The 15130-nt window shown below is 40.4% G+C and overlaps 1 protein-coding gene across 3 annotated transcripts in view; it reads right to left on the reverse strand.

Annotated features, from left to right (window-relative positions):
- scgn (secretagogin, EF-hand calcium binding protein) overlaps nucleotides 1–3537 on the reverse strand; it is a 64250-nt gene extending 60713 nt beyond the window's left edge. For 2 of the 3 annotated variants that reach the window (XM_077204848.1, XM_077204847.1), the window contains exons 1-3: nucleotides 3387–3511; nucleotides 3182–3252; nucleotides 1883–1975 (exon numbers count right to left, since the gene is read on the reverse strand). In XM_077204848.1, coding sequence (XP_077060963.1) covers nucleotides 1883–1975; nucleotides 3182–3252; nucleotides 3387–3456 — 234 coding nt within the window. In that variant the 5' untranslated portion in view covers nucleotides 3457–3511. Of the gene's footprint in view, nucleotides 1–1882; nucleotides 1976–3181; nucleotides 3253–3386 lie in introns of all 3 variants that reach the window. The other variant, XM_077204846.1, reaches the window with a different exon arrangement.
- Between the last annotated feature and the right edge of the window lie 11593 nt (nucleotides 3538–15130).

Here is a 15130-nt window from a genome sequence, read left to right on the forward strand (position 1 = left end):
AATAGGAGAATGGGGGGGGGGGGGGGTATTTTTGTATTAAAACAAAACAAAACTTTTAATACAAATATTTGTATTAAAAGTATTTTAATACAAATACTTTTAATGATGGTTATGAAGGTGAAGGTTTGGGCTGGCAAAGGGCTTATTAGATTTGATCTTATTAGATCAAATTTATGTAGACAACGCGATGGAGACATTTGAGAAAAACGGGGGGAAATATGTATTGTCTATAGGAAACTATTTTCAAATAAAGAAGAAGTTATTATAGAAGTAATAAGAAGTTATTTAAAAGATTAAATTAAAGTAAAAACTTTAGACAATATTCACCCTCTGATGTGCTTTATGATTAAAGTTAGAACAATGTACAGAGCATAAAGTATATAATTTAATAGGACGAATAAATAATATAAGGGGGACAAAGATAAGGGATTATATAGTATTAAAATAAAATGGGAAGTTGAGTTAGAGTAGACCATAAAATAACTGAAGGAGATTGGAAACAGAGTTTAAAAGAAATAAAAAAAAACAGCAATCTCCTTATTGGCAAGAATACGCTTGGAAAATAAATATGAGATATTTTATAACACCAGAAATATCCTCTAAGTATAATCATTCATCTTTAGGAAGTTGTGGTGAACTTAAAGCTCATTATAGTCATATTTTATATTTGTAAAATAATAATTAGAAAATTGGACAAAGTAATTCAGGTAATGGAAGAAAATTTAAAGAAACCAAATATAGTAAAGACACAAAGTATAGTTTTGAGTATAGGACCTATGCTACTTAATAAAGATGAGTTATATTTATTTAGAATACTAAGAATAATGGCTTTTAAATCAATAAAAAGGTTAAAAAAAAAGAATCCCCAGTTTTAAATGATTTGTTAGATCTATAGGTCCAATGGAGACAATAACATATGAAATCAAGAGCAAAAGTATACACCTCTAAAATCAAAGAGTATGTTATAAAATAAAGGAATATTACATTAATTAAATTTTTCATATAATCCTCCATTTTAATGTATCTAGCTACTTATTTTATTTATTTATTTATTATTATTTTTATATTATTATTTGATGTTTAAATAATTTCATTTAAATTATTTATTTGGAATGGAAAGACAAAGTATATAACAAATTTTTTTTTTTTTTTTTTAAAACCTTTATCATCTTACCAAACATCTATTGTGTTCCAGTGAAGAAAAAGTCATACAGGCTGGAACAACATAAGAGGGAGTAAATTATTCATTTTTGGGGGGTGGACTAGCCATTTAACACATTCTATTCAGCTTTACAGCCCCTGCTTACATTGTGAAACAGTGGCAAATTAAACCAGCTATCACCTAAGAATCAGTTGTTAAATTGCTAAATCTATTATGTACTTATGAAACTACACATTTGATTTCAGTAACAATGTGGCTCTGTACAGCACATTAATTATAGCAATTGTAGTTCTAGCTCGTCTCTGACAGCTAGAAATATCTAATCCAGTATTTCAACCATCCCCAGCCCCACTTTACTAACAAATCTATTTCACAAATATGTGAAAGCAGCAAAACAACCATTAACATGACAAAGCAAATAATTTTCATGTCATTGATCTGACTACTGCAACCGTGCTGGAAACAGCCGGAAGCCATAAAGCAGCTAGATAACAGCTGCAGCAAACCTCTGCCATCAATGCATGCAAGTAATTCAGCTGTTTGTTTGTTTTACTTTTCACACAGAAAGACTAATTATAGAGGAGTAGCCAACTCCATCAAATTATTATATTACAGGAATATTAATTTTTAAATGTCAGTTTTTACTTCTATATAGGACTATACACTACAAAATAAATTTAAATTGAAGGGAAATGTAAAAAAAAAAAAAAGGTGATGTACTTCCTCAATCTGCAGGCGTCCATCTGATGTAACATCATAGGCAGACATAAACCTCTTCTTTATCTGCTGTACGCTTCCCTTTGTTATCTTATCCTACGGAGAGTACAGAAAAAAAACTGTTTCCATGACCACATTTCCATAATTTACCTCTCATTAAGCTCCCCAACATCACTCAGCAAAGCCATTAGATTGGTACACCTGTGCACTAATAGAAATGCCCTTAAGATATGCTGGTACACAGTGAACACCTGGCTCATTATTTATTTATAAAAGCTTGCTTACTTACATCACTATAACGCTTATTCACTGAGAGTAAAAATTTTGCAATATCAACTTCAGAACTACTATTGAGTGAAAATTTAACACTGTACATTAGTCATTGGTTATCCTACAAAACATTTGTGGACCATATACACGATCATTGTAGATCTAACTACAGTAGTGGGTTTTAGAATCAGTAGAGAACACAGAACATGTATTTTTATCTTATGTGTCAAACCACAGTTGCCTGAAAAATGAAGTGTGTTTGATTTCCTGAGAAGTTATTTGAATATGAGTGCCAATCTGAGATCAAAACATTTCAGTCACAAGTGTACACGTACGTACATTTTTTATATTATGATTACTATAGTGTGGCGAGCAGGACGAGGCCGAGGGCTGTGAGAAAACGACACGAGACCGGTGCATCGCACAGGTGTCGCTCATCTTTAATCACGCCAACGGCATCGCGCCGTTTTCTCAAAGCCCTCAGCCTCGTCCTGCTCGCCACATGTAGTTTCTATACAAAAAAAACATAAATAGTTTATCACAGTTATAGTAACAGTAACGGTACTGTGGCATTAACCATCAAAATAAAACAAAATTACAGAAAAAAAAAAACATTTCTAGTACCACAACGATTTTAAAATAAATCAGCAGATGTTAAATGGCTGTTGACTTTATTATGTCAGCTTCCTGCAGAAAAGAGAGGACAGATTCTAGTTTGTAAACAGCCAGAGAAAACTGATGACCTCAATTACAAAAATAGTATGTTTGTTGTTCTTCCATAAATGTCAGCAATGTATCAATAACACCTGTGTCATCAAAAACAACAATTACCCAAAATGTATTGGGCACACTTTATAATAAATTTCATTAATGAAATTAGTAAACATTGGTTTACTAAAGATTATTAATTTGTGTACATTTAGATTTATAAGTAATTGTCAATTAACTTATTCATCTATTTGTATAGTCTTATTTAAATGTGCACAAACTACTGAACTGTTAACCATTATATAAAGGTTTTTTTTAACATACCTCTGGCCCTAATTTCTTCAGCATGAGCAGGAAAAAGTCATCCAACTCTTTCCCTTCAATGTAGCCATTATCTGCAGAAAAGTATTTATCAATGCAATTTTATGAACAGATTCAGATAGAGAACACAATATTAAAACACAACATACTCACAATATATGGAAATATCACATCTGAACGCAGAATTGAAATGATTTTACATTCTCACCATCAGCATCAAAGTGTTGCCAAATCTGTAGAAATCCAGCAGCATCTAGGTTGGCAAAAGCACAGTCCATGATGGAAAATAGCGTTAAGGATACAGTGATTATAGAGCAAGAGAACAAATGCTCCTCTGCTCAGAAAAAGCGACTGCAGATGTGGCCAATGTCCTCCGTGTCAGAAAAAAACCCCTCCTCTTTCACACCACGTATCAGTCATATGCTGAGAGCCTGATATGATCTAAGGACAAACTTTAGTATGTTTTATCATGATCAAACTGTAGGCTTATTACTTATTACATGTTACTTCACATTCACTACCAGAAAGTATTTGCAAACTGTTTGAATAAAAAGTAGGAAATGGATAAACTACAACTGTAGAATAGCCTATCTGGTGTACATAGCGAAAGCCATGCATTATTTCTGTTTTTATATAGATCCCTCACCAATAATAAGTCAAAATTTAATATAACATACATAATATATAAATAAATATGAAATTGTGTTTTGTGCTATGACTAGAGGTTGTGCGTCTACTCATTGTTCTTGACTGAACAATACAGAATTGAGAAGTCTGAAAGTTTTTTGTGTATCAGATTTACTCCCCCACTTACAACTTGACAGAATGGAAGACCCATACTACAGAAGGATTTAAAAGCACTGTCAATAAAAATGTTCACAGTCCCTCCAAGTCCAAGGACTGCAGCATCCCCAAATCTGTTCCAGTGAGTAATGATTCTCAGTCCGTTCCAGTGAGTAATGTTCCTGAGTCCGTTACAGTGAACCAAATTCCCCAGTCCGTTCCAGAGAGCGAAATTCCAGAGCCTGTTTGGGCCACACACGGATCAGCTCCAGCCCATGATTCTGCTCCAGCTGCTACGTCCGCTCCAGCCCCTAAGCCCAGTGTTGGAATCTTTTTCTTCAGAGACGTTGGGATATCTTTTCAAGCAGAAGTTACTCTTTATTGAGGACTTCGCTGTAGTCATCCAAGTCTAACTCAATAGCTTAGCACAGTAGAGTTTTATACCTTTCAAGGGGGAGGGATTTACATGTAAATGCAAACAAAGCATGTAAATTAAGTACAGGATTCATCTCATCAGCATAACAGTGTGATTCAAATGCCTAGATACTAATCCAATCAGCCAGACTATTCAACAACTGGGACAGGGGCTCCGAGAGCCATTGAAGACAAATGGTCAGAGTCTCAGTAATCTGATTCATTCAACTTACAATAGAGAGAACAGTACTGGTAGGAATCTCTTGCTGGAAACTCTGATATAATCATTATTTATACCTCATATGCTAAATTCAATGTACTCAACCTAAGTTTTTCATGTTATGTTATGTAAGGACATAAGATCAGCAGATCTTAAACAGATTCTTAAATTTGTAATCCCACAGTCCCCTCTTTGAGAGTTCTAATAACTCTCACAAAATACTAATTTTGATCCTTAAAAGTTAATTCTTGTAACCTGTGCTTGTTACAGGCACATAGCAAATTCTCTGTGTTGATTTTCTGTAATTGCATGCTGACACAGAAACAAACATGCAATTAGGGTCCGTGAAGTTCTTACTGTAAAAGTCTTTTCTGGTTGGAACTGTCCTTTTCTCGTGAGAGGAGTCATTTGTTGAATGAAACACTTGATACTGTGGACGCATAGATAGTACGCCAGTAGAAGAAACAAGAGCAGAACTGCTATTTCCTTGATCCACAGCCAGTGTTTACCTAACAAGTTTCCAAACCATTAAGAATTAACTTCAGTCATCTGGTGTAATTTTGCTGAAAGATCAAGAATGTCTTGTTGGATTTTGTTCAAGTTCCCTGTTGGATCCATTAACACGGTGCAGCACTCAGGGCCGATAATGGAGCAGGCTCCCCCTTGCGTTGCAAGAATGTAATCTAAGGCCACTCTGCAGTTAGCAAAGTCATTGAACTCCAAGCTTGTGTCTGTGGCTGGAGCAAGGCGACAACTGTCAGGGGTTTGAAGATTCATCAAGGGAAATTAAATGCTTGAGGGAGAAGGGACAAGGGCCTCGCATTGATCAGTACTTCTTACGAAGTCAGTCAAGTCAGTCGAATGAAATCCAGAGACAGGAAGCAAACCACGGTTCGCAGGATATCAGCAACCCTGTCATAGAGGAGAGGAGGGTTTGCACAGTTAGTGATGAACACGTTGATACTTGTGAACCCAGTCAGACTAACCAGCATAAGAGAGAAAAGAACCTTAACGGGCATAGGCCTGGAGTTTGTGCCAAGAGCTTGTGAGAAAACTGCATGGGACACGGTAAACACAGATCTACACTCACCTAAAGGATTATTAGGAACACCTTACTAATACTGTGTTTGACCCCCTTTCGCCTTCAGAACTGCCTTAATTCTACGGGGCATTGATTCAACAACGTGCTGAAAGCATTCTTTAGAAATGTTGGCCCATATTGATAGGATAGCATCTTGCAGTTGATGGAGATTTGTGGGATGCACATCCAGGGCACGAAGCTCCCGTTCCACCACATCCCAAAGATGCTTTATTGGGTTGAGATCTGGTGACTCTGGGGGCCATTTTAGTACAGTGAACTCATTGTCATGTTCAAGAAACCAATTTGAAATGATTCGAGCTTTGTGACATGGTGCATTATCCTGCTGGAAGTAGCCATCAGACGATGGGTACATGGTGGCCATAAAGGGATGGACATGGTCAGAAACAATGCTCAGGTAGGCAGTGGCATTTAAACGATGCCCAATTGGCACTAAGGGGCCTAAAGTGTGCCAAGAAAACATCCCCCACACCATTACACCAGCACCACCAGTCTGCACAGTGGTAATAAGGCATGATGGATCCATGTTCTCATTCTTTTTACGCCAAATTCTGACTCTACCATCTGAATGTCTAAACAGAAATCGAGACTCATCAGACCAGGCAACATTTTCCAGTCTCCAACTGTCCAATTTTGGTGAGCTCTTGCAAATTGTAGCCTCTTTTTCCTATTTGTAGTGGAGATGAGTGGTACCCGGTGGGGTCTTCTGTTGTTGTAGCCCATCCCTTCACAAGGTTGTGCGTTTTGTGGCTTCACAAATGCTTTGCTGCATACCTCGGTTGTAACGAGTGGTTATTTCAATCAAAGTTGCACTTCTATCAGCTTGAATCAGTCGGCCCTTTCTCCTCTGACCTCTAGGATCAACAAGGCATTTTCGCCTACAGGACTGCCGCACACTGGATGTTTTTCCCTTTTCACACCATTCTTTGTAAACCCTAGAAATGGTTGTGCGTGAAAATCCCAGTGACTGAGCAGATTGTGAAATACTCAGACCGGCCCGTCTGGCACCAACAACCATGCCACGCTCAAAATTGCTTAAATCACCTTTCTTTCCCATTCTGACATTCAGTTTGGAGTTCAGGAGATTACCTTGACCAGGACCACACCCCTAAATGCATTGAAGCAACTGCCACGTGATTGGTTAATTAGATAATTGCATTATATGGGTGGTGATGGCGCAATGGATAAGACACATGCCTTTGGTTTGAGAGACCCGGGTTCGAATCCACTGTGACACACCATTGTGTCCCTGAGCAAGACACTTAACCCCTAGTTGCTCCAGAGGCGTGCGACCTCTGACATATATAGCAATTGTAAGTCGCTTTGGATAAAAGCGTCAGCAAAATGATTAAATGTAAATGTAAATGCATTAATGAGAAATTGAACAGGTGTTCCTAATAATCCTTTAGGTGAGTGTATGCTTTGCATTGGAAAGATCAACTGGAACAGTTGAAAAGAAGCTGGGTAAATTTGGGGACATAATTTACGCATATGGAAGTGAGAGGTTTGGTGTGGAAAAAAGGAAGGAAAAAGTACAAATTACTCCTGCAGTGTCTATACGGCAGCAGAAAATTGAAGCGTTAGTTAGAGAAAGGAGACAGCTGAGGAAGCAATGGAAAAGAGCAGAACAAAGTCAGAAGGAGGGACTCAATCTCTTACAAAGGGCAAGCTTATTCAAAAGATAAGCTTGCAACATTACGCAGAGCTGAGCACCTACGGAAATGCTACAAAAAGAAGGAGCGTGCGAGGGCTAATTTCTATAAAGACCCATTCAAATTCTTAAAGAAATTATTCACCAGTGAGAAGAATGGCACTTTAAAAGCATCTAGGGTTGAGCTAGAGAGATATTTGGAGGAAATGCATACAGATGCAAAAAGGCATGAGCCTATGTCAATTCCGTCAGACATCCCACCTATCAATCCACCACAGTACAAAATGGAGGTCTGTGCACCTAAGTGGAAACAGATAGAGCAGGTTGTGAGAAAGGCAAGGGCTTCATCATCTCCAGGGCCTAATGGAGTTCCCTACAGAGTGTACAAGAGTGCTTCAGGAGTTCTACGAATTCTGTAGAAATTGATAAAAGTGGCATCGGAAAAGCAGGTTGTACCTAGAGCATGGCGCCGAGCAGGTGGAGTCTTTATACCCCCAAAAAAGATGCTACAAGCATCAGTCAGTTTCGTCCTATTTCACTATTAAACGTCGAAGGTAAGCTATACCTACCTATTAAAGATTGGCTTCATTGACACTTCAGTTCAGAAAGCGGGCATTCCAGGGCTCTCAGGATGCTTAGAACACATCAATGTTATCTGGCAACGAATTCAATCAGCTAAAAAGCTAAAAAGCATGTGACTTTCCTGGATTTGGCTAATGCATATGGTTCAGTGCCACATGAGCTTCTTTGGGCGGCATTTGATTTTTTCAGGGTACCGATGTCGATAACAAATTTAGTGAAAGCCTATTTTGGAGATTTGCAATTTAGTTTCTCAACTCCTGAATTCAGCACTACATGGCACTGCTTAGAGGTTGGACTAATGGCAGAATGCACCATTTCTCCACTGGCTTTTACCATGGCAATGAAAGTAATCATTAGGGCATCAAAATGGGTAGTAGGAGGAGAGCGCTTGGCTTCTGGGATGCGACTACCACCAATCAGAGCAAACATGGATGACATGACAACCATGACTACAACAGTAGCCTGCACTAAATGGTTATTGGGTAAGTTAGCCGATAACATTGAATGGGCACAAATGCAATTTAAGCCCTCTAAATCAAGGAGCATCTTGGTAATTAAAGGCAAGGTAGTAGATAAAACATTCTTAATTAATGGTGAGGCAATACCAACAGTTTCTGAGAAGCCAGTGAAGAGTCTTGGGAGATGGTACGATGGGGATCTAAAGGACACTGTTCGAGTGGGAGAAGTTAGACGACAAGCAGTGGAAGGGTTGAAGAGCATAAACAGCTGCGCTCTACCAGGCAAGCTAAAACTCTGGTGCTTTCAGTTTGGTCTACTGCCGAGGTTGCTGTGGCCACTGACTGTGTACAAGGTTTCTTTGACAACAGTGGATAAGCTGGAAGCGTTAATAAGTTCATATACCAGGAAATGGTTGGGAGTTCCATGCTGCCTCAGCAGAGTGGGACTATATAGTAAATGAATATTGCAGCTGCCAGTCTCTGCTTTAACCGAGGAGTTTAAGTGTGCCAAGGTCAGACTGGAAATGACCTTAGTAGAGTCAAGCGACAAATGTGTAAGGGAGGCAGCACCTATGTTAAAAACTGGTAGAAAGTGGTCAGCAAAGAAATCTGTGGAAGAGGCAAAGGCTGCCCTTCAAATTGGTGATATCGTGGGACAGGTACAGCATGGAAGAGAGGGTTTTGGGCTCAGTTTAGCTCCTCCTAAATGGCACAAGGCAGCCCCAGCTCAAAGGAGGAAGCTGGTAGTCAACGAGGTGCGAAAGCAGGAGGAGAGGATTAGGTGTATAAAGGCCATTTCCCAGGCCAAGCAGGGAGAGTGGATGAGATGGGAGAGTGTGGAACAACGCAAGATGGGCTGGCAAGACCTTTGGTCACTGGAAGAGAGTAGGATCAATTTCCTTATCAGGTCAACATATGATGTTCTCCCATCACCACAGAACCTAAACCTCTGGGTAGGAGAGGATCCCTATTGTCCTTTGTGTTCATCACCTGCCACATTAAGGCACATTTTGACAGGATGTAAGGTGGCTCTTAGCCAAGGTCGGTTTACTTGGCGCCATGACCAAGTACTCCGATGTTTGGCTTTAGCATTGGAAGACAACCGTAACATGACCAATAAGTTGCCACCTGTTCTAGCAAAACATTACACACAGAAGACAATATTCCTCCGCCCAGGCGAGCAACCACCAAGAAAAGGTGTTAAAACTAATTCTCGCCCAGGACAACTGGAAGCTGCTAGAGACTGGAAAATGCTGGCTTATCTTGATCAATGGCTTATTTTAGCCGCCACGCTACGGTTTCGAAGAATTCTTGAAAAACTTGAAGAGTCTGTTGGTTTATTTGTATAGTTTGCATAGTTATTACAGTTATTATGTTCCTGTGTATTTTGTGTGAATGAGAATTGGTGTTTGGATAGGTAGTATGCCATACGGAACCGTTGCCACTGTCCTGCTTTAACGTCGGCAGTGGGGCTCGACAGCCTTAGTCAAACGGGTTGGCGCGTATGGTCGGGTTGCGGAGAGATTGTGAGAGATTGTTGTTTGGTCACATGTGAACTATGAGGAAGAAGCAACCTCAGCAGCAGGAAGGATGAAAAGGTTAGAAAGCTGGGCTGAGTTGAGTGGGGGATGGAGGGGGGTGACTCTGGGACGCCAGAGTCACTGGCGAGCCCTCTTGAGGTGTCGTGGGCTAGTCGACGAAACACTGAGGACGGAAGGTGCCCACTTGAAGACCCAAGAGATGTCCCCTACTCAGCTCAATCCAGACGGTTGTCATGGGGGGACCGCACTGTGGTTGCAGTTGGAATAGGAACAAGCCTGTTTAGCCACTACATCAGCAAGAGCATTACCTTTAGCTTCCGTAGTATTAGTTGTGAGATGTGCTTTCACTTTGATCACCGCTAATTTCTTTTGAAGTTTCCTGGCAAACATTAGATCTTTCACTAATCCAGCATGCTTAATGGGGGATCCAGCAGAAGTTAGAAACTGTCTAATTTGCCAAATGACACCAAAATCATGAATTACCCCAAAAGCATAACTGGAATCTGTGTGGATATTTGCAACCGATCCTGAAGCTAGCGTGCATGCTCTAGTTAAGGCTACTAGTTCTGCAGCTTGAGCTGAAAAATAATCTGGAAGACGACCTGAAGCTATCAGTGGTGGACGTTACTGCATAACTTGCTTGTCTGTTACCTTCAAGGACTTGAGCTGAACCATCAACAAACAACTCAAATTCTGAATACTCTATGGGAGTTTATTTTATTTCGCTCGTATGTGTGTATGTAAGCGTAACACAACCGTGAGTCATTTCTCCTTCCTCTAACACAATTTCAGTTATTGCAGACATCAAACATGAGGATGGGTTCGTGACTGGCGCACGCTGTAAAACAATGTTCGGTCTGTGAGGGCAGTTAACCAATTTCCCCAACGGGAGGAGGTGACAGAAGTAACTTATGCTTGATTCATTAGTACGGACACTGCATGAGGGCATTTTACGTTTACAGTCTGACCTAACACCCATTACTGATAGTGCAGCAGATTAGTAAAAAAATCGTTGACTTTGGTATAGAAGCATGAAATTTGGCACAGATACTCTCTAAGGGCCACTATTTTGGAAAAAGGCGTTGGCCACTCAAAAATTCAATATGGCGGCCAATTTTCCAGATGGCCGCCATTGCTATTCAATGCTAATTAATTATATCAATTATTCAAACAGTGATCCAAGCATAAAATTTGATACAAATACTCTATAAAGAACATGTTAATGGAAAAAGATGTTTGTCCCTCAAACATTCAAGATGGTCGCCATTTTTAAAGATGGGCACCGTTCCTGTCGAATATGAATTATTTCAATTGTTCTAATGGGGATGCAAGCATACAATTAGGCAGAAATACTCTTCAAGGAAAACTCTTTTGGAAAAAGGTATGTGCCACTCAAAAATTCAGGATGGCGACCATTTTCAAGATGGCCACCATTTCTGTCAAAAAGTCATAATGTCTGCTTTGTCTGCCTCCTCTCCTTTGACCTGTCCGGCTTAGTTAAACTTGCCAGGGATAATAATATCCCCGCCGGCATAGCTCTCAGGTTCATTGGAGTACACAAGCCTCTCCACCACAGCAAGGTGCAGTCCACAGAGAGGAAGGGACACTGTTAGAAAAAGGAAGTGAAAGAACTAGGTTCGAGTCAACTACACCTAGCCCGATCATTCATCCAGTTACATTTAAGTCCTGTGTGATCTGTACACCTTCCAGGTAAGCATACATTAACAAGTCAATATTGCCCTGCTTATCCGTGGCTTGGGTCTCCCGCGCTGGCACAACCTGTCAATTCAGGTGCTGCTATCTAACAACATCTATTACTAGCTAATTGATGAGAGGCTCTTAGACAGCATTTGGGACACTAAACTTAGCTATACTATTACTACTACTCAATAACTACAGTGTAAGTAAAACTAGATCAGCTGATGGCTAGATTTCTCGTTTGGCTCTCAATGAAGGCGGTCGCATTTTCTTCCCCTCCTCTCCCTTACCTCCCCTGCTTTTCTCCTCTCGTTTCGTCTAGTCTACTGTCTTGTACTTTGAGAGACTCTCTCCGCACTGCTCTCCAAACTAAGAAATTATGGATTTGATCAACTGGTCTCTCAACGCAATTGACACCATATTTTGACCAGAAGCTTGGGTTCGGGGGAACCTGACTGCCCTGCCGGAACGTTCGCAGCTGGACACGATGGACGCGTGGGAGAGGTGGCGGGTTGTGTGTCTGGCGGCTCTTTCCGTGGAGGACATTGAAGATATCTACCTATTTGGAACCATGATAACAGGTTTTCTGCTGATTGGATCAGGCATTGCCCTGGTTTATCAAGGAATTAAGAAGTCGGCGACAGCTGTTCAAAGCTCCACAAGGCTGCCCGTCATGATTGAAGCAGTGGGCAGAGCTGTCAGCACTCAGACTGTGACTATGAACCACTATATGGATAACATCATGGAGAAGCTCACAGCATTGCAAAGTCAAATGGATCGTCGGAGACCAAAATTGACCAGGAGCTGTGTAAATCAGAATGCGGTTACTCGTCCCAAGACCAAACAATCCCAATCTTATCTGCTTTCGGCCCCCCTCATCCAGCACTGGCCTTGGCCAAGGCTGCTGTTGGAACAACAACTCCCCCGGAAGAGCACTGCAGCGAGACGCTCTTGCGTTCCTTCCCCCACTCCCCACATACACCTGCTGATTGTTGACTCTGTCTGGGAGATGATCAGGGTTGTCTCCATGGCAACTTGCTGTGTATCGCTATGTAAAGACTCTGGGGCGGATCTAATCCGTGGGGAATTTGCATATCATAATTAATAATTGGTAATTAATAATTATTCATACATGTTTGGAGTAGATCAGTCTTACATGTTAATAAAACTCCCGATAAGGGATGATATGTAATTTTACCTGCATGCATGCTTGTGTATCCTTGCACTTAACCACAAGTTGATTGCAATTACCTGCAGGGACCACGTCTTACAAAACAGGCTAAATTAATTAGCTCAATTGTCAGACTAATATCTGTGGGAATCCACAATATCATCTTACTTTATAGGATTTCAGGAAAAGCAATTCTGTGGCCACAAGAATTGGGTTTCCTGCCCTATAAACACATACTCTTTAAAGTATCTTTAATTTGTAAGCTTGTTGCTATAAGATCTTTTGGCACTTAAGGGACTTAAATGAGCAAAAAGGCAGTACATCAATCAGATGAATATAATGAATTTAATAAGGCAGAACTAATTATGTATTTACTACGGTTACATGGGATATATTTATTTACAAACATAATAAACAACAAAACACGATAAGGCATCGATGGACGAGAAATGCATAGAGTGTGGACAATCGAAACACGTGTGAGAGGGGAAGGGAGAGAGAGAGAGAGAGAGAGAGAGAGAGAGCGAGAGAGAGAGCATTGGCAACATTCCCCTGACAGTCCCCTGCCTGTGACAACACGAAAACATCATCTTAATGCTTCTTAGAAGCTCTATAAAGAGATATACTTAAGTTTCTGGGTCTCTCTGTGTCGCGGCATTCCTGCGCGTGCGTGAGCGGAGTCCTTTAGGAAGCGTCACTGGGTGCTGCTTGGCGCGCGTTGAACGGAGTTTCCAAGTCTTTGGGGTAACATTACCAAAGGAAAATAGTTCGGCTAAGTTTGTTTCACTTTGTGGAAGTGAACAGAGTCGACTACGGAAAACAAAACTTTGACTAACAAAGAAAAGAAATAAAGATCTCTACGGGGAAATCACGCGGAGTTAACGTCACATCTTCGCATGGCTGGTGAAGAAGCGTGTGTGCGTCTCTCGCCACGTGGTCACGTGCGCGTTTCTCCTTCAAAACGAGCGTGCGCTCGTTTAAAGGTCCCTTGTAGATGGATTTGCTGAAGAGATATGTCACGCGGTGTTCTTTTCACTCGTCGATTGGAATTAAACACGGAGACTTATCTAAGACTGAAAAACACAAACTAAACTAGAAACAAATAAAAGAAAGGCGAAGAGCTCGCCCGGAGGCGAGACCCTACATTTTGACAGTCAAAAGTAACAGAGAGACGAGCGGAGGGGGGAAGCGTCATTTATCACCTTGGAGAAATCCGGCCTCTTCCTGTTGACTTGGCCAATTAGAGGGTTGGAATTTCACATGCGGGACTTTGGTTTTTATTGCTCTTTGTCTAAGAGAGAGACATTTGAAACCGACGAAATTAGGGTGTTTAAGAGCAGAATCTTCACAATTCTTATAATACTAATGTGTCACAAGTTAAGCAAAATGTAATGTCAATTAACAAATGGGGAATGAAGATTGGAGTTTATCAAGACCAAACTTGCCACAAATGGATTTGGTTAAACATTAGTTGGCCAAGTTTAAAACATTATCGCATTAGAGTTGTCGAGAAACATAGACCAAACCACAAAAAGGCAACTTATGAAATAGGGAACTTAGATACATTGTTCATACAATTCTCAAGTGGATATATAATAGCATATACTGTATATATATGAATACAGGATTCATTTCTCCTCCTTGGTTAGAATTCAGAGAGGGTGGCAGTTCTGTGAACATTCCTTTGGGTCGTAAACGCCGTTATCTAAGAACACCAGTGATGTTAGTTTTGGTCTCTTTTCACTCCAAAGATGGAAAACATAGTAAACTATATTTTTCATTAACTTCTTACATATATTTGGCTCGAGCAAGTTGAGCGATTTCGTTTAATACCAATCACTCCGTGTTTGTTACGCATACAAGGATATATATAAACTCTTAGACCTTTATAGAAGTCCGCAAGGTTCAACTACATAACTAACAGTCCTAGATAGACAGGATACAGTATAAACTTCAAACATACAGGAATACATCATGTTTACATTTCATAATCACTCATTTCTGGGTTTTAATGTTATAGATGCATATATGTGTGTGTGTGTGTGTGTGTGTGTTGTCCATTTGCGCATCTGGCATTCCTTCCTCGCTGGGGGGGGGGGGGGGGGTTTGGAGATAACGGTCTTCTTGGATGTTGGCTCGCGAACAAATCAGGATCGCGCGAGGATCTCTGTGGGGACTCATTACGCTGTAAAGGTGTCACAAACTAATCTACCCTCCAGACTGGCTGGCGCTAACGGAAGATTTAGAATTGGAAGAGTCATAGGTTGGGGCTTTAGAAACCCCTGTTAACGTGTGTTTATTGTGTTAAGGAATGCTGACTCCATGATTCTGCGCT

The sequence above is a fragment of the Siphateles boraxobius genome, unplaced genomic scaffold (assembly GCF_051911475.1).
Source record: "Siphateles boraxobius isolate OS27281-9 unplaced genomic scaffold, OSU_SipBor_1 12, whole genome shotgun sequence".
NCBI classification, from domain to species: domain Eukaryota; kingdom Metazoa; phylum Chordata; class Actinopteri; order Cypriniformes; family Leuciscidae; genus Siphateles; species Siphateles boraxobius.